General features: G+C 51.8%; 2 protein-coding genes across 4 annotated transcripts; both read left to right on the top strand.

Annotated features, from left to right (window-relative positions):
- The first annotated feature begins 4,135 nt into the window (after window positions 1–4,135).
- SMIM45 (small integral membrane protein 45) lies at window positions 4,136–8,778 on the top strand. Its single transcript, XM_059472901.1, has 3 exons — window positions 4,136–4,377; window positions 6,838–6,910; window positions 7,466–8,778. The coding sequence occupies exon 3, from the start codon at window positions 7,468–7,470 to the stop codon at window positions 7,672–7,674; it is 207 nt and encodes a 68-aa protein (XP_059328884.1). The 5' UTR covers window positions 4,136–4,377; window positions 6,838–6,910; window positions 7,466–7,467; the 3' UTR covers window positions 7,675–8,778.
- A 4,567-nt stretch (window positions 8,779–13,345) lies between these two features.
- SEPTIN3 (septin 3) lies at window positions 13,346–24,565 on the top strand. Of its 3 annotated transcripts, none has more exons than XM_059473035.1 (10): window positions 13,346–13,566; window positions 18,578–18,769; window positions 19,025–19,153; window positions 19,881–19,962; window positions 20,341–20,478; window positions 20,832–20,949; window positions 21,393–21,488; window positions 22,327–22,423; window positions 22,897–22,948; window positions 24,160–24,565. In XM_059473035.1, the coding sequence occupies exons 1-10, from the start codon at window positions 13,557–13,559 to the stop codon at window positions 24,293–24,295; spliced, it is 1,050 nt and encodes a 349-aa protein (XP_059329018.1). In that variant the 5' UTR covers window positions 13,346–13,556; the 3' UTR covers window positions 24,296–24,565. The 3 variants fall into 3 exon arrangements, with proteins under 3 accessions (XP_059329018.1, XP_059329017.1, XP_059329020.1); XM_059473034.1 differs by having other exon boundaries at window positions 22,324–22,423; XM_059473037.1 differs by having other exon boundaries at window positions 13,364–13,444; window positions 22,324–22,423.
- The last annotated feature ends 40 nt before the right edge of the window (window positions 24,566–24,605 follow it).

Raw genomic sequence — 24,605 nt, 5'->3', positions numbered from 1 at the left:
GACAAGCAGATGAAATAAATAACAAGAGCCAGCTCCCAGGCTGGGGGGATGTAGGGAGCAAATAGAACAATGTTCCTTTTGGGCTGCTGAAGGTGTGGAAATATGGTAAAAGCTCTGGCACCCACCTCAAAGGCGTTTGTTGTCTTTCTGCCCCATTACCTATTCTCTGGCCCCACTGAAGGACCTGGGTGGCTTTAGGGTCTTGCTGTGCCCTGCTGCTGCAGGCTTCCGTCTTCTCGCCATGCTGGTGTCTGTTGATATTCAGCAGATCCAGATAAGCTACCACTCACCCACAGTTAGAAAATTATTTTTTGTGGTAGAGGACATTGTAAGGAAGTGGAGACTGGTCAGGCACTGTGCCTGCAGCTCTTGCCTAAGATCTGTAAGTTGGCAAGGAGAAGAGGGGAGAGGGATGAGATATGGTTGGTGTTGGAAACCAGGGTGTATTTTGCATGTCCCTGAGTAATTGTGTCAGGTTGTTTCACCTCTTGCTGCCCCATTTCCAGTTGCAAAGTGGGAGTAATGAGTTGATCTTTGCTTCTGAGTGGTGCAGGAGAGCACAGATGGGTGTCAGTACAGTGGCCCAGAATGTAAGCAGAAGGGACAAGAGCAGGGCATGATATGGACGGAGAGAGCTCCTGATTTTACTCAGTGGGCCATTGTACATTGCTCTGGTAGCACAAACCATTCCACAAATGGGTAGAAGTGTATTGCAGTCAACATGAAGTTGTTCTGACGCTGCCCAAAAAACACAATTGACATCAGCAAGACTTGGCCTGGCCATCATGAGTGCTCCCTTGGAAGGGGGCAGCTGCTCCTGCAGCAGGACTGCACCAGCCAGTACAAAAAATGTTAAAAAGCACACCTTGTCCTCACGCATCCATGGCCAATTTGCTGTATGATTCATGCAGTGGCTGCATCTTGAGATATTTTCTCTCTGATTTCTCCCTTGGCTCTCTCTGAGCAGCCAGAGGAGCAAAGGAGACAGGCTTTGGAGACGGTCTAGAGAGGAGCACTGACCCCAGCATGGTCCCAGCTGTCTCAGTGACAGCTCTCAGCTCCTGACAGCCCATTCAGGAGGAGCTCCATGAGATGTCACCCTCTCATGCATTACTGGCTCCAGGCTGACTTCTCACTGTCCCTCCTGGGAAGCCTGCAAAATAGAGCTCATGTGTATTTGATTGCACTTGTTCTCTCACTAATAGACAAAAATTATATCATTTGCAGCAAGTGCAGATTATTAGAGAAATTAATGACATTTTCACATATGTTGCTGGCAACTTCTGCTTCCTTTGGCAAAGGCTCTTCACAGCTATATTTAGACCCAAAGTAAGTCAGCTTTTTTTGTTCTGCTCTTTAATTTAACTCACTATACACATTTCCTTCATTTTTGATCAGCTCAGCAAAGCTTCTCTAATGGGTTGGGGTTTTTTTTGAAGTTGCATGAGCACCCAGAAGTTGGGTTAGTCTGCTTTCCCACCAGAGTATCCCCAACTGATGCCCTGCCATGCATCCTGTGTGCCTTCTGCATCCTGCAGCAGCTCCCTCACCTCCTGCAGCTGAGCAGGGAAGCATTTCTGTGACCCTTGCTGAAGTTTTGTCCTCTACTGCAGACCTTGGGGAGGGCAAGTTTGATAAACTCCATCTTCTCCCATGCTTCTACCTACATTGGGAGAGCAATACTGGGAGGTGGGTGTTGCTTTAAAGACTGGCATCGACCTGGGTCTGGTCATCTCAGAAGATGCTGATAAAGGGATAAAAGACACTAAAGAACAGTGGAAAAACTTGTTAAGAAAGACTGCAATAACACTTAACCCGGCCTGGGATTAAGTTGAGCTCAGTACATTGTTTGTGCTGTGATTTATGGATGTGCTACAAGCAGGAAACATGTGCCTGAGGTTGCCTGACCATCTCCTTTTTTTCTAGCCAAGGTTTTTGTCTTGGTTTTGAGAAGGGTTTCATGATTTCTGCTCAGGTTTGATGTGGCCCTCTCACATCAAACCTGACCCCATGTTACCTTTATCCCACAGGTGAATTTGTGGTTGCCCAGAGACATGGAGGGAGTCAGAGGCTTGGTGATAGGCAGGTGTCCTGGGATGAATGGCTTTGAGGGGCTCAGTGTGTGCACAGACACTCAGAGGCTTCCTGCTAGCCAGGTGAAGGGGGCTGGAAGGCCCCAAGGCAGCAGGCAGAATGATATGCACAAGCTCATGCCTGGAAGGCCTGAGTGGCACAGAGCAGCCTCCTCTGAGGTGGAAGCTGAACTGCAGCTGAAGTGTTTCCATGCAGATTGAGCTGCACTGGCACATCAATGCCTGGAGCTGTCTTGCAGCTTTAGCTCTTGTTGGAAACCAAAGGCTGTGACAGCACCTGAGAGCCCAGTCACAGGCAGCAAGCAGCTGCATCAGAGGCACGGGGTCTTCAAGCGTGTCCCAGCTCCAGCAGCACAAAGCCCCGTGGTTTTTTCTTGCTGTGTCCAAGGGTCAGACTCATCTGGGGGGATTCCTGCTTGAAGCAAGAGAGGCTGCCACATCGTTACCTTGCCCACTGCTGTGGTGGTGGCTGCAGAATGACGTGATCACCATTCCTTGTCACATCCTCCCAGTGTTTGCGTGGCAGGGAAGTGAGCCAGAGGAAAAAATGACCTCGTGAGTCAAAACTATTGCTGTTCTGGGGTTTTGGCTGCATGACCAGCATGCTGGCATCAAGCCTGAGCTTAAATCTGGGAATGAGTTGAAGACTGGCAGATACACACTGGCTCTGATGTGCCTCTGAGGTGACCTAGAGCAGAGACTCGGGACAGTTGGCCAGGGAAAATGGGAGGACCTCACACGTTGTGGCATGAATATACCTGGCCTGGCAGTTACATCAAGAAGAAGTGAGGCTCAGGAGGACCTAAAGAGGATGAAGAGGAAATCACAGAGCATACCAGTCAGCTCCCCCGGCTCCATCACAGCCTTGTCTCTGCACTGGTGGATGAAACCCTGGCACAGACCAGGTGACAGAACCTTGTCATGCATTACCCTTGGAGCTGGCAGGTGTGCATGGGCTCTGTCACCATCCACAGCTTGGCTTGGAGAGAGGATGAACTCCTTTGTGCCTGAAACACAACCTACTGGGAATTGAGACCTCAAATCTCACAGCTCCTGGAGTGTAGCAGACACAAATTCGGGCCTCATACATTTCAGTGGGTACTATTAATCCTGAAAACCTTTACAATAACCCACTCTGGCACATCTGCAGGGCTGTAAGTGTCAAAAACTAAGTGGGTGGAGCTGGACAGCACAGGCAGGAGAGCAGGCAGTTCTTCGGGCTGCAGCCAGTTGTTTGATTGATTTTGCTAAAACTCTTTTGTGTTAAACTATTTCTGGGTCATGGTGAAAAAATCTCTTTGTAAACAAAAAACAAACCAAACAACAAAATTACCTCAATATGAAAAAACCAAACCCCTTTGCATGTTCCTATTTTTGTGCTGCTGAAAAGCTGAAAATGTTTTAACAAAACATCTCTTGTCAGCAGCAGCAATGACAGAACTAGGTATGGATTCAGGAAAACGGTATTTCACTGAAAGCAAGAACAGTACTTCAGACAGCGTTGTTTTTCTGTTTCCTGATGGAAGATTCTTTTGGTCAAAGTGTTGATTGGATTAATTTTACATAAAAGCCCTGAAGGGAATACTAACCCCCATTTGCCTCTAACCTCCCTCTCTCTCTCTCTGCTTCCTATCCACTGATGAAAAACCACCAGTCCCCAGTCCTTGGGCTGCACAAGCTGGTAAATCTGTGGAGCCTGAGCACTCTGTCCATCTCCATCAGCTCTAGCTCACACACGTGTGCCCCAGCATTCCTCCTCCTCCGGGGCTGCAGCCGGGCTGCGGATGATGCGGGAGGAGGGAGAGCATCCCGCGGGCAGCTCCCTCGTGGCTCTGACCCGGGTACCATGTGCGGGGGAGCTGGGGATGCTCGTTGCCATAGCGACCTCTGCTAAAACGCTCCCCCCTCCCCGCGCCGGGACGCAGTCCGCTGCAGCCGTTCTTGCGTGCGTGGGGGAAGGCCGGCGGGGGGTGCCCCGGGGAGGCTGGAGCGGGGCTGACACTGCCGGGGAGGCGGTGGGGGAAGCCCGCTGGGCAATGAGGCCACGCTGCTGGCTGCCTGTCCTTCCCCCGCCCGCCGCGGCTGCTCCCGCCATCCCTCCCTCCCTGCCTGCCTCCCGCCCAGCCGCGCCTGTCGCCTCCCGCTGTCGCCCAGCTCTCCCGGCGCGGGGTGCCTTTTCCCTGGCACTGCCTGGCCGGGAAAGGAGCCTGACTCATCCCGGCTGGCACCCGGCAGATGCCGGAGGGAGCAGTCCCATCCCGCCGCCCTGCACCCGTGGAGGAAGGTAGGTGACAGGTGTCAGGGCACGGAGCGGTGCGTGCTGGGGATGCCGTGCGAGGCAGCGAGGTCATGTCTGGGTCCCAGCCATTGGCAGCTGGGCCCCGGGGCGCCAGGTCTGGGGGAATCTCCTGCGGTCGAGGTGAGCCCACGGCTTGTAATGCTGCAAAATGAATTGCGCTCCCAGCCATGCGCACGGGAGGGTTCTGTACCCAAATTCTCCTGTGGGCTGCTCCCAGCCTCCCCCAGGCAGTTTGTGCCCTGCCACTAACAACGTGGCCCCCGGGGCTCCTGTCACAGTGTGCCCACGGCACCTCGGGGGCGGTGGGAGGCGGCATAGGGGATCCACGGGTGACATTGAAGGCAAGAAGCGGGAGTGAGGTGTAGCGCAGGTTTAAAAGGGTCAGACAGCTTGGCTATATAAGACATGGGTTTGGATGGAGGACCAAGGACTCTTTTGTGTCTTTGGGGGGACATGGATGTCCCACTGCAAAATGAGGTACTGAAGATCAAGTGGTCTGGCAAGGTTAAGGCACATTTAATATCCGCAGAACTGCTCCAGAAAGCTGACATCTTTAAATGAAACTCTCTCTTTTCAGTATTTGCAGCCAAAATCTGCTCACCTGCCTGACAAAAGCCGGCTCTGACACCTCATCCAGCACTCGGCATGGCCATGATGAGGACCCTTCATTGAGGGGGTGGGGATGGTGAGCAGCGTGAGGACACAGCAGGACAGGGCTGCATAGCAAGTAGGATGAAGAATAGGTGGCTGGCGAGGAGCTAGGAAATGCTGGCTCTCCTAGTGATGGAGGAAGGATGAATTGGGAAGTGTGTAGGGCTGCTTTTTATTGCAGTGCTTTTTTGGATGGCAGCTTCACTCACACATTTGGAAAGTGGATGATCAGGGAAGCAAATGAGGTTATTGGCTTTCCTCCCATCAGCCCAGGAGATCCAAGCTGAACTCACCTTCACAGTGTCCCTAATCCTGCCCATTGCTGTTGCCAGCCAGGGACAGATAGCAGCTGCTGAGACACCTGAAAAAGGGGGGTGCAGCAGCAGCCTGAGATCTCCAGGATGTCTGCAGATGTAACTGGGGGGTACAGGGGGTGCAAAGGAGCTACTTTTGCAGAGCGTGTAAGAAAGCTGTGCTGAGGGGTTTCTGGCCCAGAGTTCAGTCCCAGCTGCTGAGGGGAGGGGTTTGTGGAAGGAGTTTGTGCCTAATTCCTTACATGGAATTAACCTTTAGGTGCGTTAATGGAGGCCCCTCAGCTCCTCACAACACCTCTGTGATGTTGTTGGAAGTTATGGTGGGAGCTTTCCTCAGCAGTTGTTCACCTTAGGAAGGCACAGGCAGCCATGAAGAGGCAGCAGCAGTGCCCAGATCAGATCCATGCCAATAAGTGGGAGGAAATCAGGCATTTTCTGCAGTTTCTTCTTGTGGTAATAAGAACTGCAGCTTGTTTCAGATCTTACCCTTTGACAAAAAAGTTACTGTTACAGGTCCTCCTGGGACAAGAGGTGTCCAGAAGATAAATGCTGCTGGGCACATTGGAAACAACGGATGGCTGTGGTATTAAAAAAAAAAAAAAAAAAAAGAAAAAAGCCCAGCCCCTGGTGTGAAAAAGGCACCAACCTTATAGGCCAGGAGCAGGGAAGAGGATGGAAATGCTCAGAGTTCTCTCCAGCCTCCTTTTAACCAGCCCTGTGCAAGGAATTTGGGGATAGTTTGTTACTGCAGAGGGATGACTTGGGCCATGGTCAGACATGACAGCTTTCATCTGTCTGGAAAACCAGGAGTTTGATGTGGGTGCACTTCAGTGTGTCCCCACAGAAGTCAATGGGCATTTCATCATTCCCACCAAGGGGTGAGGGTTACAGAAAGTCCCCTTTCAGGACTGCATTTTTGTGCCTGAGTCTGGCATCGCTGTGCTCTCCCAAGCGCGAGGGTGCCAGGTTTAATCCATCAAAGCCTTTAACAAGCAGCACATTCGCAGTGAAAACCCAGAAGATCTGGTGCCTGGTGAAGTTGTAGCTGTGCTTTTTGTGTGGGATGCTTTTTGATCCCCTTTTCTGTCCCTGCATGATCCGCACCTTGCCTGTCATTTTGGTGCAGAGCAAGCAGCAGAGCTGAACAAGCTGAGTACCTTTGCAGGTTGCAATGTGGGTGGCTGTCTCCCTCCCAAAGGATGGGGATAAGGGATGGGATCAAATATGATGCCATTACAGATTTAAATGGCCCTAAGTTAGGGTGCATGCCCTAAGCATGGCATCAGCAGGGCTGTAATGGTGGGCAGAGAATGTGCCAGGGCACCAGCAGGTTATGGGGCTGAATCCCTGTTTGTTCACCCCTCCAGAAACATTCAGCCCTGACCTCTGGACAAGGAGATGATTGCTCCTTCCTGCTCTCCCATGTTTAGTGCTGGCCCAGCAGCAATCACACAGTGTGGTGTTGTTTTGTGCTCCCCAGGGCAACGCTGCTCCGGACACACCTCGCACCCGGCTGGCCAGGGGCTCTTGGCAAGGCAGATCGGCTGCTCCCAGTGAGTGCCCCCACTGCACAGTGGCTGATGTGGTGGAGGGATCTCAGACCTGCTCACAGACTGGTGCTGAACCAAGGACCCTGAGCCCTGGCAAAGCAGGACCTGAAATAGAGGTGCAGTAAGGGAGGGCTCAATCCTGAGCCAGACCAGCTCAGACTGGGAATTCAAAAGGGTGATGGATGTCAGGGGAAGCAGATTTTTTCCCTCAAGCAGGAGGTGAGAAGCAGCTGTATTTACCCACTGCCTACTTTTAATCACTGGCAGCCGGGCTCGGGGCAAGCAAGCTCAACCCTCTCTGTGGGGAGGGAGTGGGATTGACACTCTGTGGAGGGCTCCCAGCAATGACCCCAAAAGCATTGACCTCTCCCAGTGGATGAGGTGTCTTCATGTGCAACCAAGCATAAGCCAGGTGCAGCAGGGCTGTGAGGAGGGACTGGGCACTGCTGATGAGGCAGATGTCTTATGATCAGTCTTGGTGGAGGAGGTGGTTTTTGGTGGTGAAGGTGTGTTTTAGGTGCTCCCTCTGCATGAGCTTTCTCTCCTTTTCTCTGGCAGCCATGCCCCACTTCTTGGATTGGTTTGTGCCCGTGTATCTGATGATCTCCATTCTCATCCTGGTGGGCTTTGGAGCTTGCATTTACTACTTTGAACCAGGACTCCAGGAAGCCCATAAGTGGCGAACACAGAGGCCAATCATGGAGCGAGACCTTCGGAAGACGCTGATGATTCGGGACAACCTGGCCTTTGGGGTGCCTGAGGTCTGACAAGCTGCCCATTGCAGCCAGAGGAATCTCTCCTGGGTGGGCAGCAGACCACAAGCCTCACTAGGGATGGCAGTCCTGCCTTGGTAAAAGTGGGGCTGGTCTTCACTTTGCTCTCTGCTGATCTGGGTCTCGTACTCCTCACTCACCATTCTGCCCCTTTGCTTCTTAGTCAAGATTTGTTTGGCTGGGCTTCCCATGTGCTCACAGCTCTTCAGCCAGCCAAGGACTTTGCTCCTTCCTGTGGCCAAGACTGACTAACCACTCAAATGAAATATCCCTTGTTAATCACTTGAGTATGAGCTGCCTGGCACCTTGACAGGATCTTCAGTAGGAAAGGTACCAAGTTTTGCAAAGGGATACAGAACCTTGTACTCCTGTTCCCTAGGTTAAATCTAACACAGTCTGTCTAAGTCCAAGGGGGTTTTTGGGAAAAATAAATGGGGTTTCCATACAAATAGTTGCTTCAGCTGAGCTCTTCCCAGCACCCACTCTTGATGCTAAGAGGTGAGCTTGCTGAAGCTCTGTGCAGAGGGACCTAGGGCTCAGTGAGCCTCAGAGACTGAACGTCTTTATCGTTGCTAAATGCACACCCCTTCTGTGTCTGTTTGGGAGATGGAGAACATCCATCCCTACATCCATTCCAGACGCACCACACTGAAATTAAAGGTCTTTATTAAAGAGGTTGGTTTAAGTCCTGTGTCAAGCTAGAACATTCTGCAGCTCTGCATGCATGGGTGCTGCCAGACTTACCACATCAGCCACTCCTGATCTGCCTGACCTCCTGCTCCTCTGTCATGGAGGGAGATGGGATAGTCTGTGAAGCTACTTGCACTTGTTCACTGCACTGCAGAGCCCTTGGACAGGCTCTTTTTCTCAGCTGTTTCCCAATGAGAGCTGTGAAGCATCCCTCAGCCCTTTTCCCCCCTGCAAAGCATCCCTCAGCCCTTTTCCCCCCTGCATGTCTCTGAGAAGGAACATTGAGCCTGCCAGATAAACCACCTTTGCTTTCTGGACCCAAGCCGTATAATGTGGGTCTGGCACAAAATCCCATGTTTATAGGCTTCCTGCACTGTCATGGGGATGACCAGCCACCAAAGTGCTGTATGAAGCTGTGACACTGGGCTGAGAGGGATATCCCCATCCTCTCTCTCCCTGACAGCCCAGTGCAATGCCCAGTGTGTACAGGAAGGCCTGAGAGAGCAAGGAGCCTGTGGCAGGAGGTTGTGTCTCCTCTCCTCCCACCCCAACATCCACCCTTTGCACGCATGTAGGTGCAATGGTGCAACCTGTGAATGCTCTGGACACAGAGGGATCCTGTGTGCCCCTCTCCTGCATTTCCCAGGTATGTTAGCTGGTGCCACCATCCTATGTGCACGTCTGTGCATCCTGTGCCATCACCTGGGCCAGCCAGGATATTGGCAAACACATCTCCAGCGTCCTTCCATTGTTATGGCTCTGTGCTCCAGTCCCCAATGGCTCCTTTCAGCAGCAGGGCTCCTCAGGCCAGCTGTGAAAATCTGCCACAGCTCCTGGCTTGTGTCACTCAGCCTCACCTGTGAACCTGGGAGCAGGAAGTTTTCTCCTCCATCCCCAAAGAAAGAAGGAGAGTTCACTGGGCTGCTGTGAGTGGTTTATGCAGGGAAATGCAGTGAGTGGGATTACCCCATGCCCAAAGTTTTGCTTGCCCTGGCAAGGAAAAGCTCAAAGCACAGGTGCAGCCTGAAAGTTGGTAATTCTCTGGGGATCCAAGTTAATTTTTAGCTCTAAGGAATGGATCAGGACATCCTGCAAATGTCCTGGGTATTCCTGGGACATTTCATCTGCCAGACTGCAATTGCATTACCATTCTTTTCTACACCAAAACTAGGCACATTGGCAGGAGCTTTCTGGCTCTGTTTCAGACAGAGGACAAGTCAAGAGTCCTTTGGTTCAGCCAAGTGACAGAGACTGTGATGCAAGTACCCTAACGAGGGAGTCTCACTCAGCAGGGAAATGCAGTGAATAGGATTACTGCTGTGCCCAAAGTTGTACTTGCCCTGGCAAGCAAATACTCAAAAGAGCAGGTGTAGTCTGAAACAGATACATTTTCATGACTTGGGACTGTAAATGGAAATGACAAGGGGCTGGGTTGCATGGCATGATGTGCCACCCTCAGCTGCATGGCTCACATTCCCTGCCCTCTGGCACATCACAGCCATATCTCCAAACACCGGCTTGGAAACCTGCTTCCTCTCCTCAACTCCCTGATGGGTGGGACTGCTCTGTAAACAAACACAAGTGAGCTGTGGGGTAGCATAAAAACATCTCCACTGGAGCTGAGGGGCTTGGAGCAGTCAGGAAGAAGTCAAACTGGAGGAAGGGGAGCCTGCACTCACAGGGGTCCCAGAGCTCTCCCCTGCTCTGTGTTCTCCTCTGCATGCTGCTGTAATTGTGTTGAGCTCCACTGCCCATGACTCAATGCAGAAACTGAGCAAAAGAAGACAGCAAATGGGTGAGGGCTGGATTAGAGAAAAACTAATTGTTCATCTCCTCTGGCTTACTTTTTGTGCTGTTTAGCCCTGACACAATCAGCATTAAGCCAGGTATTTTCCATGGCTATGAAGGACTATTTTGTCAGCAGTGTCAAAGGCTTCCGCAGTGGAAGTGTGTGACAAACTGCTTGGTTGATGCTTTGTTTTCCTGTTGTTCCCCCTGGGAGCTGCCTCCCTCCAGCTCTGGGCAGGCAGCAAGGAGCAGTCTGCAGTGAGGTTTCCTTTACAACAGGGTAGGTCTCCATCCACCTGGCTCCTGTGCCAGCTACACTGCTGGGCTATCCTGGAATAATTAAAAGCAAATGCTGCCTGAAAACTGAGATTGTTTTTCCTCTGTGGATCTGTGCAGCCAGAAAGACCTCAGGGAGAAAGAAATAGTCACAGATACTGAATTAAACTGCATAAAGAATCGGAGAAGATACTTATTGCTGGAAATACTACACAGTATCAGGTTAGTTTTTTTCATGTTTTCTGTCTCTTTGCCCTTAAAGAAGCAGAGAACTCACACTGTCCTGAGCTCTGCCTTCCACCAGCATTCCGAATTACTTGATGTGGGTCATTGGATGGTGTTCCTCTTCTACTTCCTCAGCCTTGGTCACCCGAGATCATGCAATCATTGTCCCTGCCACACTGTAGGTGCTGTGGGTGCCTGTCTCTCTTTTTTTGCTCCCACTTGCCCACCAAACCATTCATATTCTCATTCCATCCCACCAAAACACCTTTCTCCTTTCCTCCTTGTTTATTGTGTTGCCCTTCAAAGCCTCTTACAGTGAGGAAGGTGTAAAATAGCAAGCTGAATCCCTCTTGACCCTGAAAATGCCACAAAGCTGGCAAATTAAGAAACAATCATAATAATTATGATAATGAAGAAGCAAAAGAAAATCAGAATAAGGGAATGAAGCAACAACTTGGACAAACATCCAAAAAGTGACCACTGAACTTGTGCAGTGGGATATAAATTGTTGCACTGGAATATGCCATTTGAGGGGGAAAAACTAAGAGAAGAAGGGAAAACATTTCAAAAATTCAAATATTTTTAATTTTTTTTTTAATCACACCCAGTGTCCTTGGAAGCAGACAACACAGGCCTGACCTGACCTCTGCATCACTCCTGCACCTCCTGCCACGGGAGCAGGGCAGGGGGTTCGTGTTGTGGAGCTGCCCGTGCTGTGGGGCTGCTGGTGGCGGAGGTCAGGAAGGTGCTGGGCCGGGGCAGGAGTGGCCATGGCGCCCAGCGTGGGAGCGAGCCATGCCGGCCACAAGAGCCCCATTGTCCCGCTGGAGGCGGGCTGGCCGGACAGGGCTGGAGGTGGGGGCTCAAGCATGTGGGTGACAGCAGCCCCAGGGAGCTCTGCACCCCGCGACACCACAGCCCTGACAGCAGGGACGGCCTGGGCCCAGCCCTCGCACCTCCGCTTCCAGCCCGCAGCCGACCATGGACGAGGAGATCGCCCTCCCTCGCAGCTGCCTGTCCGCCCCCGGCAGCCCCAGCGGCCCCAGCCGCATCCCGGGCCCCTCACGGCGGCGGGACGGGCCCCTGGCCGTGGCTGCTCCCACGAAGCGGAGCTGCCTCTCGGTCACGCTGCGCCGGGCGGCCGGGCCCGGGGGTCTGCCCTGGGAGCGGCTGCGGGGCCCGGCCCCGGTCACCCCGATCCCCCCGCGGCCCCGGCCCGTGGCGACCGAGGGGCCCCAGCCACACCGCAGCTCTGACGGGACCGAGGCCACCTCGGTGGCGAAGATGGGGCTGTCCTACGCCCCACCACGCTCCGGTGGGTCTCCGCTGACGGGCAGAGGGAGGGAGGGAGGCACCAAGGGGTCCCTTGGCGATGACATGAGCCCAGCATGGGGCAGGACCCTTCAGGGTGATGAGAGGGAGGACGGGGGCTTCCTTCCCTTGGAGTGATTTCCTCTTAACCCACGAAGGAATCAGGGGTGGGCAGCAGCTGGTGCGGGGACAGCCCGTGTGCTTTTGAGCCTGGCACCCAGCAGGAAGATAGCCAACACGATGGTCACTGTGTCAGATTTTCTGGGTGCTGGAATACCTGCCTGCCTGTCTGTCTGTCTGTCTGTCCAAAGCCAGTCTGTCCACTGCTCAGCCTAGCCCGGGGTAACTGCTGACTAAACTGCTGCTAAATGTTCCCAAAACCTGAAGTGGGTGCAGTTTTCTTTTTGTCCCAGAGCACTGCAAAAAGAGGAGCCCCAAACCCTTGCCAAGTCTGCCAGGCATCCCACAGCCTGGCCCCCACCCAGGGGGATTGATTTGTGGTGGAGGAACGCGTGGTGCTCCTGTCATCCCACTGACTGGAGGGTCACAGCATTCCCAGATATCGGTGCCCCAGCACAGCATGACAGGTACACAGGCCCTGTCGGGGCCAGGGCTCACAGATGTAGCCCTGGAGGACATGCAAAGCAGGGAAAGGGCATCCCCCTCCAAAGATACCAGCAGCCAGAGGCAGCCACACGGCTCTCCAGGCACAGGCACATCCACAGGAGGCACATGGAGGTGCCTGCCAGAGCACAGGGGGATGTGACCTGTGTGCCGCAACATGGTCCAAGTGGGAGGACCTGTCCCTGCTCACCGCACACAGGCACACACAGGTTTGCACACACACGCACGCAGAGGGGACAGCGCTGGCTCTGCCTCTGCGCCTTGGGCTGACAGCCAGCAATCACGGTGCTGGAGGAGAAAAGGTTTCTCTCACCTTCACAGCAAAGCTGAAGGGCAAATCGCTTTCGATGAACCAAAATATTCTCAATTTCCTCTCTCTGGGAAAGCAGAAGGAGATTTTGCAATCCCCTGATCCTACCAAATACCTAGGGGCAAAGAGGGCCTTTTCTCAGCCCCGCCGGAACTAAGCTGTGAAGGGTTAAATATGCCCCTCCCTAAACAAGCAGAGATGCTGAAAAGACTGGGGAATTGGGAGGGAAAAGGGCAAGAAAAGGCCTGGGGGGTGTGGGTGTGCAGTGAGGGCCCCTCCAGGACACGGGGGCCCCATCGGCAGCGGCCCCTCCGTGCCCGAGGCCATGCCCCCCCCCGCAAGTCAGGGAGGCTGCCGGGGGCCTGGGATGGAGCCGGGGGAGGGTGCGCGGGGGGAGATTTTGCGGAGATGTTTAATATTCAGGTCACATGACGATGGCAGCAGGAGCAGCACCAGCATCCCCGCTCTGCTGAAATAGCCGCTGGAGAAGGAAGGGAAGGAGAGAGGGGGGAGAAGAGGACACAGGGAAGAAAGACAAAGGTAAAAGCAAGTGGAGCTTTGTAGCCCACCGTGCTGCTTCATCAGCGTCAGGCTAGAAAAGTGGGGGGAGACCCACCCCCTTGGGAGAGGAGTCGGAGACAAAGGAAGCTTCATGTTCAAAGGTAGGATGCTCCGGGCTTGGCAGGGCTGGGCAACGCCAGAGGGACACCGCTGGGGCTTTTTGCGCAGGCATCCGCTGTGTGCCCCCACGCTGCCCAGCTCTGGGCATGGGGCAGGGATAACCCCGGAGGGCAGTGGGGGAAATCGGTCTCGGCTTTGTCTTTCCTCTGTTTGTTCTCCTTGTATGAAAGAGAAGGAGCAGGGCTGGTCGTGGTGCTGATGGGGAGTAGGTAGTGCCAGGCACTGCTTTGAAAGGAAGGGATAATCCAGCTGGGGAGTGCCACAGGCACCTGGCTTGTCCCTTGCCAGTGTCAGGCAGTGGGGATGTGCTGTGCCTCTCCCTGAGCATCTGCACAGGAGCCAGCAGGCTTGCAGGCAGGGGCATAGGCAGCTGTGGTGGTGTGGCTGCCATAGTCCAGGGGTGCTCAGCATCCTCTCGCCGTGTGATACAGCTGTGCCACCCAGGGGGTGAGCTGGGACATGGGACAAGGATTGTAGGGCTGGAGAGCAGCACCAAGGGCATGGCTGGGGCTGTGGTGGCTGGCCTGGGCTGTGCCCAGCTCCTTCACCTCCAGCTTCTGCATCTCCAGAGAGGCTTCAGCACACTCTGCCCTAGATTTCACTGCAGCCGGGCTCTTGCCCAAGCCCTTTGCAGAGTGCTGAGGGGAAGAAAGGCTGCTGTCGGGAAGGCTGCAGCAGCCCAGAGGATTGGGGTGATCTTCAAGCCAGGCAAAAAGATCTGGTAAGGAGAATGGTTCTGTTCTGTACTCTGAGGTCAGGCAGTACATCCGGCAGGGCTCAGCCATTGCACTGCACAGCTGAAAGAAATGCCCTGGGGTCATCATAGGAACTGAGGAGGGAAAGGTATTTTTCCAGTGGAGAGATGCTCAGTGCAGCACCTCTGCGGATCTGAAGCAAAGTAAGGAGCAGGTCCTGATGGCCATGAGCTCCAGGGAGGCTGTACTGCTGAAGCAGCTGCTTGCTTTCTTTCCTAGGAACCTGGCATCACCATTTGAGGGCCTGCTTCTGCCAGCCACCTTCAGGTTTTGAACCCATTCCTCCTCCCTGTTCCTCGTCTACATGGAACAGGGAGGACATCCAGAACCAAATGGGTGGAAGGGGCTGGGGTGAGATGTGAGTGAGGACCACTGCCTCCACCTGCAGAGGGACAACCTTGTGCTGCACCAGAGGAAAGCTGCAGCGAGGCCATCCATGTGTTACGTGGGGGTTAAATAGCTTTTCCTTGCTGGAAGCTGGTTTGTGGTGAGCACTATTTGCAGCTCTCCCTCCCTCTTGCCAGACAAAGGATGGGAAGGCAGGGGGAGGGGATGCGACTGTATCTGGGTTATCAGGACATAGTAGATGTTGGTCCCCACTACCTGAGCCCCCAAGGGACCTGCAGGGCCACCTCTGTCCCCACACAGGTCCTGTGAACATCAGAGCACGAAGGGTGGTAGATCAGGTGGTGTCTGCTGCTGGCCACATATGCTGGCTTTCCAGGAGGAGGTTCTGGGGTGGATCAGTGGGTGTCAGAAGCAGGAGCAAGCTGGGACCATGGGGACCTCTCTGGGCACTCATCGTGGTTCTACCTGTCCCTGCCTCAAAACCTGTGCCATCCCTTGATCCAGTCACATGGAGCATCTCCTGTGAGCCAGATAATATTCCCTAACAGCCCAGCCCAGGGCCACTTCCTACCGGATCTGGGCAGCAGGGGGGCATCACCAGCTACAGCCCTCTTAAATGAGCTTCTCTTAGCACGCAGAACAAAGCAACAGGGAAAAGGGGAGCCTTGTAAACAGCATATGTAAGTGGTTAACCTTGGCTAGCCCTCTATTCATTATCAGCTGTACTGACTGTAGTGCCCTCTCACTGAGTCATTACAGGGGACAGCTGCAAGGGCTACGGGATGAGCCCAGGACACGGAATGCCACCCCTTGATCAGCCACTCAGTGTGCTCAGGGGGCTAGAACCATTAGCTTTAGTGCACATAAAACAGAGCCACTCCCAGGAGAGCAGGCAGGCATGTTTCATGTCTCAGGGACAGCTCTGGTCCTGGTTTTGCATAGCCCAGCAGGCTGTTCCTCAGCTGGCTCCTTGAATTCATCTGTGGGAGGCAAAAGGTGAAAAGTCATGTGCAGAAAGATGAACCCTGGGCAAATTTCTGCAAAATGGGGGCTTCCCTGCCTGAGGCTGTATGGGAAGGAACCCCACACAGAGAAGAAGGCAAGTGACCTAGAGGAGAAAAGCAAGTGGCTTTCTCCTGGTCTCAGGGTTTTCTATAGCTGCCCAAGAACCTGAATCTGAAATATCTGCCCTAGTCACTGCAAGCTCCTGCCTCCAACACTGAAGCTTGTATTATGATGTCCACAGCAGTTAGCAACATCTCCTGGCTCTGGGCAAGGCTTTCCTTGGTGCGATTGAGGGATGAATTAGGAACCTCTTAGTGAGCCTTGAGGCTGACAGCAAATTCCCTCCTTCCTCTTCCCTGTGTAAGAACAAGGGTTGAAGGAATAAAGGAGAAGGCATCAGATTCCCTGAGGACAAGATACCACCCAGGCAATGAAAGGGTCACAGCCCACATGGCCCCTGTTCTGCACCCATCCCATGCAGCTGCTCAGTTGGGCTTTCTTCCCATCTTGACCTGTTCCCTTCTACCTTTGGAGTTTATTTGCCCCCATTTCTCCAGTAGCCAAGTGCCTCACTGGGGCCACAGCCCCCTGTCCCTAATTCCCTCATTGTTCTGTTTCTCTCTCTTCTCCCACTCTTAGGGCTAGGTAGGAGCCCAGCAGGGCTGTGTGGGGTGTATGTGGAGAACGCTGCAGCAGCAAAAGGGACACAGCACAGCCACACAACCATGATACAGGCAGACAGAGAGTAAAGGGTAGGGTGCAGGAGAACTGGCTGGCCTGGCCCCCTGTGCTGTACCTGAGAGATGGGCTTTCCTGGCTCACATCAGCTTTGGTAAGTCTGAAAAAAGACAACGGGAGCCTCAAGGGATGCTTCATCAGCAGGAAAGGCACATACTAGTTGTGATGGGTGTGAGAGAGGATTGCAGCTGAGAAGCACTTGGTGTGGCAGGCTGCCTCCTCCAGCAGCTGCCTGGCAGCGTGAGGTGCTCCAAATTGCCAGTCTGACTCAAGCCAATGGTCCATCTTGTGCTCTGGTTGCCCCAGGGTGCTGCTCGCTGCTTCAGGAGAGGCTGATGATAGTTCAGGGTGCCTTCACTTGGTAGGGAAAAGCAGGAGGGCCTGCCATCCTGCCACTGACCTCTCCTGTGTGGGCAAGGTGGAATAGAGGTGGCACAAGAGCCTTCAGATGTTACCCACAGTGCTGTACATGAGTGGCTGTGCTACCATCATCTCACACAGGGGAAAACTCCTTCTCCCAGTTTAATATAAAAGACTTCCCAAGCAGTGAAAAGGAGCTGGGTGGAGGCACCCTTCCCCCGTCAAGGGTGACCCTTCCACAATGTCTTTCCTTAGCACGGGACAGTGGAATATTACAGCTTATAAAAAATGTAAAATCTTCACTGTGTAGAGCAGCCCTTGTGTCAGCACTGGAGCTTTTATGTGGGAGTGTCAGGCCGGGTCCCCATTCAGCCATGGAGCCTGCTCCAGCCTAACCCTGTCCTTGAACAAAATCTCTCTGACCTCTTCTCAGTCTGTCTCTGCCTGGCTTGACTAAGCTGTGACAGGAACCCCAGATTGGTGCCATCAATTTCACCAGTCCAGTGACTTCTGAGTCATTTTCCTTGTGAAGAGGGGCATGTGTCACCACCAAATGGCAGTTGCCTGCCTAGCCGCTCATGTTCTTTTCTGCTGCCAGTGGATTCTGATAAGTGGAGAAAAAAACCTCTGCCAACATGATGGAAAGGGATAATTTAGTGTGAGATACTTGAACTGAAGTGGCATCCAAAACAAATGAAGTACTTACCAAGCAAAAATGCATTCTGTCTCTATCCTGGAAAAATAACCCTCTAATGAGACAAAGCATGGGGGAGTCAAGTAATTAGAGTGGGAGAACCTCTAGTTTGCAGCTGGCTTGTATATGAAAGGTATTTGATTCCTATCCCCTTCATCTTCCTTTCCAGATTCATCCCTCACGCCTGCCTTCCCCACCAATTAGAGCTTTTTTTCCATGCCTGTCCTCTCCCAACCTCCGCTTCCTCCCAGCGGGTGGGAGCTACTCATTAATGAGACAGAGATAAATGGGTGAGGCCTGCCCCTAGCAATGTGTACCATCACCCAAAAAAGGGTCAGGGAGGCTGGAAAGCCCTCAGGGTTTTCTTTTCACCCAATTGTTTTACATGGAAGAAGTGAGGAAGCAGAGATGAGGAGGGAAAGATGCAGATAATTAATTTTCTGATCATGATGATTAGTTTCTTGAGTATGACAAAAACTATTGGTCGATGGATGGGGAGGCAAGCACAGAGATTATGGCCAGGCTTTCACTTCCACCACTGTCTTCCTCTGAGGAATTCAGCCCGTGCACCACAGCCAGTAATGCGGCCACCCCTGGCAAGGGCCAAGCATGCAAGTCCTCATGGTACATCCCAAACAAACTCCGTTTCAATGCCAGGACTTCACACATAATTTTTTTAAGTCTGTTCCATCACAAATTTTATGGTGAACTTGGAGGGCCAAAACACTGATGATCCTGTTGAGAACCAGGAGACAAAAATAAGGAGACACACCTGGAACTTTGAGCACCTGATTATCAGCCCAGCCATCCTTGCTGCCCCTGCTCTTGCTGTTTGAAGGGAGCCATCAATACACTACATTCTCAATGAAACCCCCTTCACCTCCTCATCTGGAGTGGGACACAGAAGAGTGTGCTGGAAACTCAAGTAGATGTTTCTCCATGATGAGCCTTACCACTAAAATCTTGACATTCAGTTATCCTCAGTAGCCCTTGAAAAGGCTGCTCAGTGCTGCCCTCAGCCCCTGTGACAGGTCAGCAAGGAGGCTGTTGTTACACCTCCATGATGATTTTTCAATCTTTGTCCCCATGTAGGACCAGTGGACAGCAAAAACGAAGCAGCCATGTCTGAGCTGGTGCCAGAGCCACGACAAAAACCAGTCGTACCAATGAAGCCCATGGGCATCAACACCAGCTTGCTGGGCTACATCGGTATTGACACCATCATTGAGCAGATGCGCAAGAAAACCATGAAGACAGGTTTCGACTTCAACATCATGGTTGTAGGTAGGCAGAGACCAGCTGAGGAACTGGGAACCATGGCCAGAGAATGTCCCAGGGACTGAGGCCAGGTGGGAGAGCAAGCCCTGCTGGGAGGGCATGAGGGAGCAGGCAGAAGTTACTCTGAGGGAAAACAGAGCCGCCTGCACAAGACAAGGAGACCTCCAGCCCTTTCCCCTGCCAGCCTGGCTGGGTTCCTTGGGCCTGCTGTCATCACCATGCTGTGGCAAATGTCACAAGCTTCCTCTCTGCAATCCTCAGGTCAGAGTGGACTGGGAAAGTCAACGCTGGTGAACACCCTCTTCAAATCCCAGGTGAGCCGCAAATCTTCAGGCTGGAACCGGGAGGAGAAGATCCCCAAGACAGTGGAGATCAAAGCCATTGGGCACGGTAAGAGCCAGGCTGCTGGGGTGGAAGCAATGCTGATGCCTCAGCATAGTCTTGCAGAAGATCCCAGCAGTCTATGCAAAGAGTTCTTTGGTATTAGGCAGCTCTTTCTCCATAGGAAGCTAAAGGACAGTTTTAGATGGCCTCAGAGACAGAAAAGGCTTTTCTTAAACTGAAAAGCCCCTGATGCCACAGCCAAAAGTGAGGGGTAGACAAATAGAGAGACTTCATCACCTAAGACATTAGTCTGCAGTTGGGGATTAAGCCTTGCTGTAAGTCATGTTCACCTGCAGTAACATTTGATAAGCTACACAAGTTGCATTGTTGGGTCCCATCCCAAGCCTGGTAGTGCACAGCTCCTCACAAAGCATCAGCACAACTCTTGTGGTGGTGCAGGGTAATGAGCATCATCTCAGATTCAGGATGATGCATTAGAGGGGAGAAGTTGTGTTAGGGTAGGTACTACCTTTGGGCCACAGACTGAGCACAAATCCATTTTCCTGTGACAGAGTGGTGTAAGGTGGCTTTTGTGTAGATATTACCAAAATTTGGGGTCAGACATGGAAATGAGGGTCACAACTGTTGAGGCATGACACAAGGTGGTCTGGTTATGCTTGCTGGGCCGGGACGAGGGCACAGCTCTCTTGTTCCCTTGTGGGACACAAAGACATGTTTCATGACAGAGCAGGTCCCCAGGGAGGAGTATGATTGTTTGCAATTTTTCCCCCAGTCATTGAAGAAGGTGGTGTCAAAATGAAGCTGACAGTGATTGACACACCAGGATTTGGAGACCAGATCAACAATGAGAACTGGTGAGTTTTACAAGGTCAAGGCCTTGTGTCCCAGAAAGGGCTGAAGTTAAGATGGAATATGAGTGACTGTCATCTGCTTGGCCCTTGAAAGCATCTGGGATCCTATTGCACTTGGGGACTAATAATGGGGCTGTGGAACTGTGAAACCATGGCTCTGTGTGTGTGATTGGGGGTATGCACATATTACATGGTGAGTGCTTATTTTTGTGGCCAGTTACAGAAACTCTTAATCATCTGTGCTGATGGCGAGATGCTTCAGGTGGATTTTTTTTTTTAATGCCTGAGACTGCTTTGCTGCTGTCAGAGGTGGGAACACTGTGGGCAGGAACGCGAGGAGATTTGTACCAGTCTATTCATCTCTCTTTCCCACTTTAACAGCTGGGAGCCTATTGAGAAATACATCAACGAGCAATATGAAAAGTTTTTGAAAGAGGAGGTGAATATTGCAAGAAAGAAACGAATTCCAGACACGCGCGTGCACTGCTGCCTCTACTTCATCTCCCCTACAGGGCACTCGTACGTACACTGCCCCTTGTCCTTCCTCCAGCCCTTGGTACCTCTGTGGCAGATATACACCCTACACTGCTGCACCTCAGACGTGGATCCAGCAGGACTGGGCACTGTTTAGCCTAACTTTGGGAGCTGTGGGGCTTGAAAGGGTCTAAGCTTACAAGAGTGGGAGAAATGCCACTGTGGTTTTTGGGAGAGGGCAGAATGGATGGGAAGAAGGAGATGAGAACATGGTGGCAGCAACCAGGGTATGTACAAGGGAGGGTTCACTTGTGCCCTGGTGCTTGGACAGTCATTAGGATGAAAGGCTTAGAGGGTAAAAAGTGACCCCTTCCATCTTGTTCATTCTTGGGCTGCAGCTTGCGGCCTTTGGACCTGGAGTTCATGAAACATCTCAGCAAGGTAGTGAACATCATCCCAGTTATTGCTAAGGCTGACACAATGACCTTGGAGGAGAAGACTGAATTCAAACAAAGAGTGAGTATCTCCTCTTCTGGATAGGATCCTTCCCTGCCCTGGCTTGGAGGTGGGAGAAATGAGTGGTATCCTTCTTCCTGGGATTGCAGTGCAGTCCCCAGGGTGTGCACAGAGTCCAGCGCTGGGTGGCTGGGTTAAGTCCTAAAGATGCTGCTGTTTATATCTCTGAGGGCATCCGTTAGAGAAGGAAGAAATGTGTGTATCCTTGTGATGTCTTGTGATATGTTCTGTCATGGGAACTGGACAGCCAGACAAGTAACTGAGGTTGGGAAACAGACTCATCATTGCTGCCTTGTGTTCTCGCTTTACTGTGCACTTCCTTGGGACAATCCCTCCAGCTTCTGCCCCCTGGAAGGATGTCCCAGATGTGTTTGCCTGGCCTTGCCAACTGCCTTCCCTTCAGGTTTGTGCTGCTTTGTGCTCCAAAATGTCTTTCTGATTAGGTGCGCAAGGAACTAGAAGTAAATGGGATCGAGTTTTATCCCCAGAAAGAATTTGATGAGGACTTGGAGGATAAAACAGAGAACGACAAAATCAGGGTAGGAAACATTTTATTGTGGGAGGGGAAGGGTGGATGAGGAGGGCACCACATTTTGTTCTGCACTTCAGCATTATTGCCCTCACACATAAGAAATAAACAGCTTTTTAATCTCCATTTATGTGGTAATTGCAGTCTCTTTGTAGGGATATCTGTAATGTAAAGCAGAGTAAAGCAGCAGTGAACAGCTGCACAACCCAATGGATTGCAGAGTTCCTGCATTCTGTGCTCTGGAAACAGATAATTTCTCCCTGCGCTTAGAGATATCTGGGTCCCCAATAGCTTCACCTACTGTCCTACTTCCCTGGAAAGCTGCATACTTACTCCATTTCTGGCTTTCCTCGGTATATTTCAGCCATTAAACTTGATGAATGTTCATGGGGCTTATGGGGAAGGATTATTTGAGTCCCATCTTTCTATTGTAAAGAACTACAAATCTGTCAAGAAATACTCACCTTGAACTATCCATATGATCTCTGGGCTGACAGACCCCCTGTTGGTTATGCTAAGGTAATTCTCTGGTCATCCCCCTCCTCAGAAATGCTGGAGATAGGTGCAGAAAAGCTCTGCCCCAACTCCGGAGCCCTTGGCACTGCTCCAAGCTATCCACACAGCTTGTTGGGGTGCAAGAACACCTGGAAAGCAAGAGTCCAGAATTCTAGGGATAGCACTGAGTGGTGAAAAGGACAGCCAGTGAAGTTTTGCTCTGGAGAATCTCTTCCCTTGGAGAAGGCCTTGTGTTTGTTGAGCTGAGAGGTGGAAAGGTGGATGGGGAGCCATGGTGGTACTGGTCTCTGGAATGGGTTCAATGGATCTTTCCATGTGTCTCTCACCAGCAGGAAAGCATGCCCTTTGCAGTAGTGGGCAGTGACAAGGAGTATCAAGTGAATGGCAAAAGAGTCCTGGGCAGGAAAACACCTTGGGGAATCATTGAAGGTAAAAAACCTCTTGCTTATGGGAGCTGAAAGTATTGTCTGCAGATCACAGTAATAGACAAGGGGCCAGATAGCATGTCCTGTGGCTACCTTCCCATCCCATTTGTGACAAACTGCTTGAAACCAGCCAAAAGGAGAATTCTCAAATACCTGTGCCAGGAGGGAACTGCCATGGTCAATATGGTGCCACTGTCACCACTTGGCAGAAGCTGGAGCCACTCTGAACACCATGATGTGTGAAGCTAAGCTCCTGAGGTTGTCTTGGTTTTCAAATGAAAATTCATGTGTGACTGCTCTTAGTGTGTCTCCCCAATGCTCGACAGTGTGGCGTTCAGACAACTGTCTGTCCTTTCTGAAGTATGCAAGCTCTACCCACTTGGAACCTGTCCCCATGGAAGTGACTTTCCCATGCTCTGTGTCCACAAAGGGGCTGTTGAAAAAATCAAATGTAACAATTGCTTGCTTTCTTTTCAGTGGAAAACCTCAATCACTGTGAATTTGCCCTACTTCGAGATTTTGTCATCAGGTAAGGTCATGGTCATGCACCAGTTTGCTCTTGACGAGCTGGGAGTTTTCCTGAGATCCAGTCAGAATTAAATAGCCCCTTACTAAAAGAGAAATAAAGTAAATTTCAGGCAGTGAAAGCTTATGTGGTATAGGGTTGGATTGAGTTAAGGGGTAGATATTCTAGTGCCTCTCTTAGTGACACTGTGTCAGGTAGGTGCTAGTTTTCATGTATGAGCTGGATGCTTGGAAAAAAGCAGGATACTACTACCCCTCTCAAGATTGCAAAAACTCCCATTAAGGGAGTTAAAACAAAATCCCTTCTGGTTGCAAAAACTTTTATTTGCTGCTGACAAACAGGTCAGTAATAAAGAGGTCATTACCACATCCTAGACTGTGTTTCCTTCCAGGTTGAAGGATGTGCTGGAACATCTGAGCTGGAAGTGAAAATCTTCATATTTCAATAGCTTTCATTGTCCTGTCTTATTTCTAGTCTGTTTCATGAAGCTGCCTCAGCACAAATTCTGCAGGAAAGCTGTAGATTCAGGGTGACCTCTCTTCCCTATAAAAAGAGAAACACAGTTCAAAATCAAAGCCCTGTGGCTAATTCCACTTGTGGGTATGGTGCAATTGAGACATTTGGCCAGGTACAATGCTTTGACATCACCCTACTTTCCTCTTTTTGTTTTGTAATACCTTCTGCAGCAGAGCTGCTTTTCCAAAGTCTTTCAGTAAAAACATCCTACCCAAATGATCATCACAAAGCCTGTAACAATCCAAGCCCCCAGGCTGTGAGTGGAGGTCAGGGATGATGCTCACAGCAGTGTTCTGCAGCTTATGATCTGCAGTGAACCTGATACACCTCCTGTTGCTTCCTTGCCTCACCACTGCTTCAGATAAGCCCCAGTCTGCTCTGACACCAGGAGGGCCAGTGGCTGGGCCAATTGCACAGGTGAGAGAAGGGCAGAGCACTGGCAAGCACAGCCAGGAACTTCAGCCCATGTCCTGCATCCTGCCTGTGTGTTCTCAAATGCTGATGCTCTAGCTCTCAGTTGTGTATGATGACACCCATGCTATCCATGCAGAAAGAGGGGTAACAATAATTAGCTAAACTGACTGACTGAAAAAATCTTCCATCTATTTGGGGAATAAAATTATCATCAGAAGAATAATACTTACTGTTCTGATATTGGCTGTCATATCCTCTTTCCCGACCCATTTTGTCCCCTGCAGGACCCACCTTCAGGACCTAAAAGAAGTGACCCACAACATCCACTATGAGACCTACAGGGCCAAACGGCTGAATGACAACGGAGGGCTGCCCCCCATGACTGTGGAGACAGAGGAAAACCACGAAAGTAACCTGTGAAAGAGCCTCCCCCTCCATGGTCACTGGTGACTCTGGCCAGACAACCCACCCCTGCTACCCCTGACTCAGCCACGGGCCTGTCTCTGCAGCACGTGGGAGTGAGAGGATGCGAGTGTGAGCGTGTGGCGTGCGTGTGCCTCCCTGTGTGCCAGATAGGGACAGGGCATCCCCCCGTCCCTCCCAGAGTGTTCCCATCCTTGGTCTGTTTGTGCACAGTGCACTGTCCCCCAGCTTCCCTGCTCTCCTTCCTGTGTCTCAGCTGTGTATCTTGTCTGGGGGAAATAGTGGTAGGGGGGAAGGATTTGTAGGG

This window comes from Ammospiza nelsoni, chromosome 5 (genome assembly GCF_027579445.1).
Source record: "Ammospiza nelsoni isolate bAmmNel1 chromosome 5, bAmmNel1.pri, whole genome shotgun sequence".
Taxonomy (NCBI): domain Eukaryota; kingdom Metazoa; phylum Chordata; class Aves; order Passeriformes; family Passerellidae; genus Ammospiza; species Ammospiza nelsoni.
This window is presented reverse-complemented; position numbering and strand designations above follow the sequence as displayed.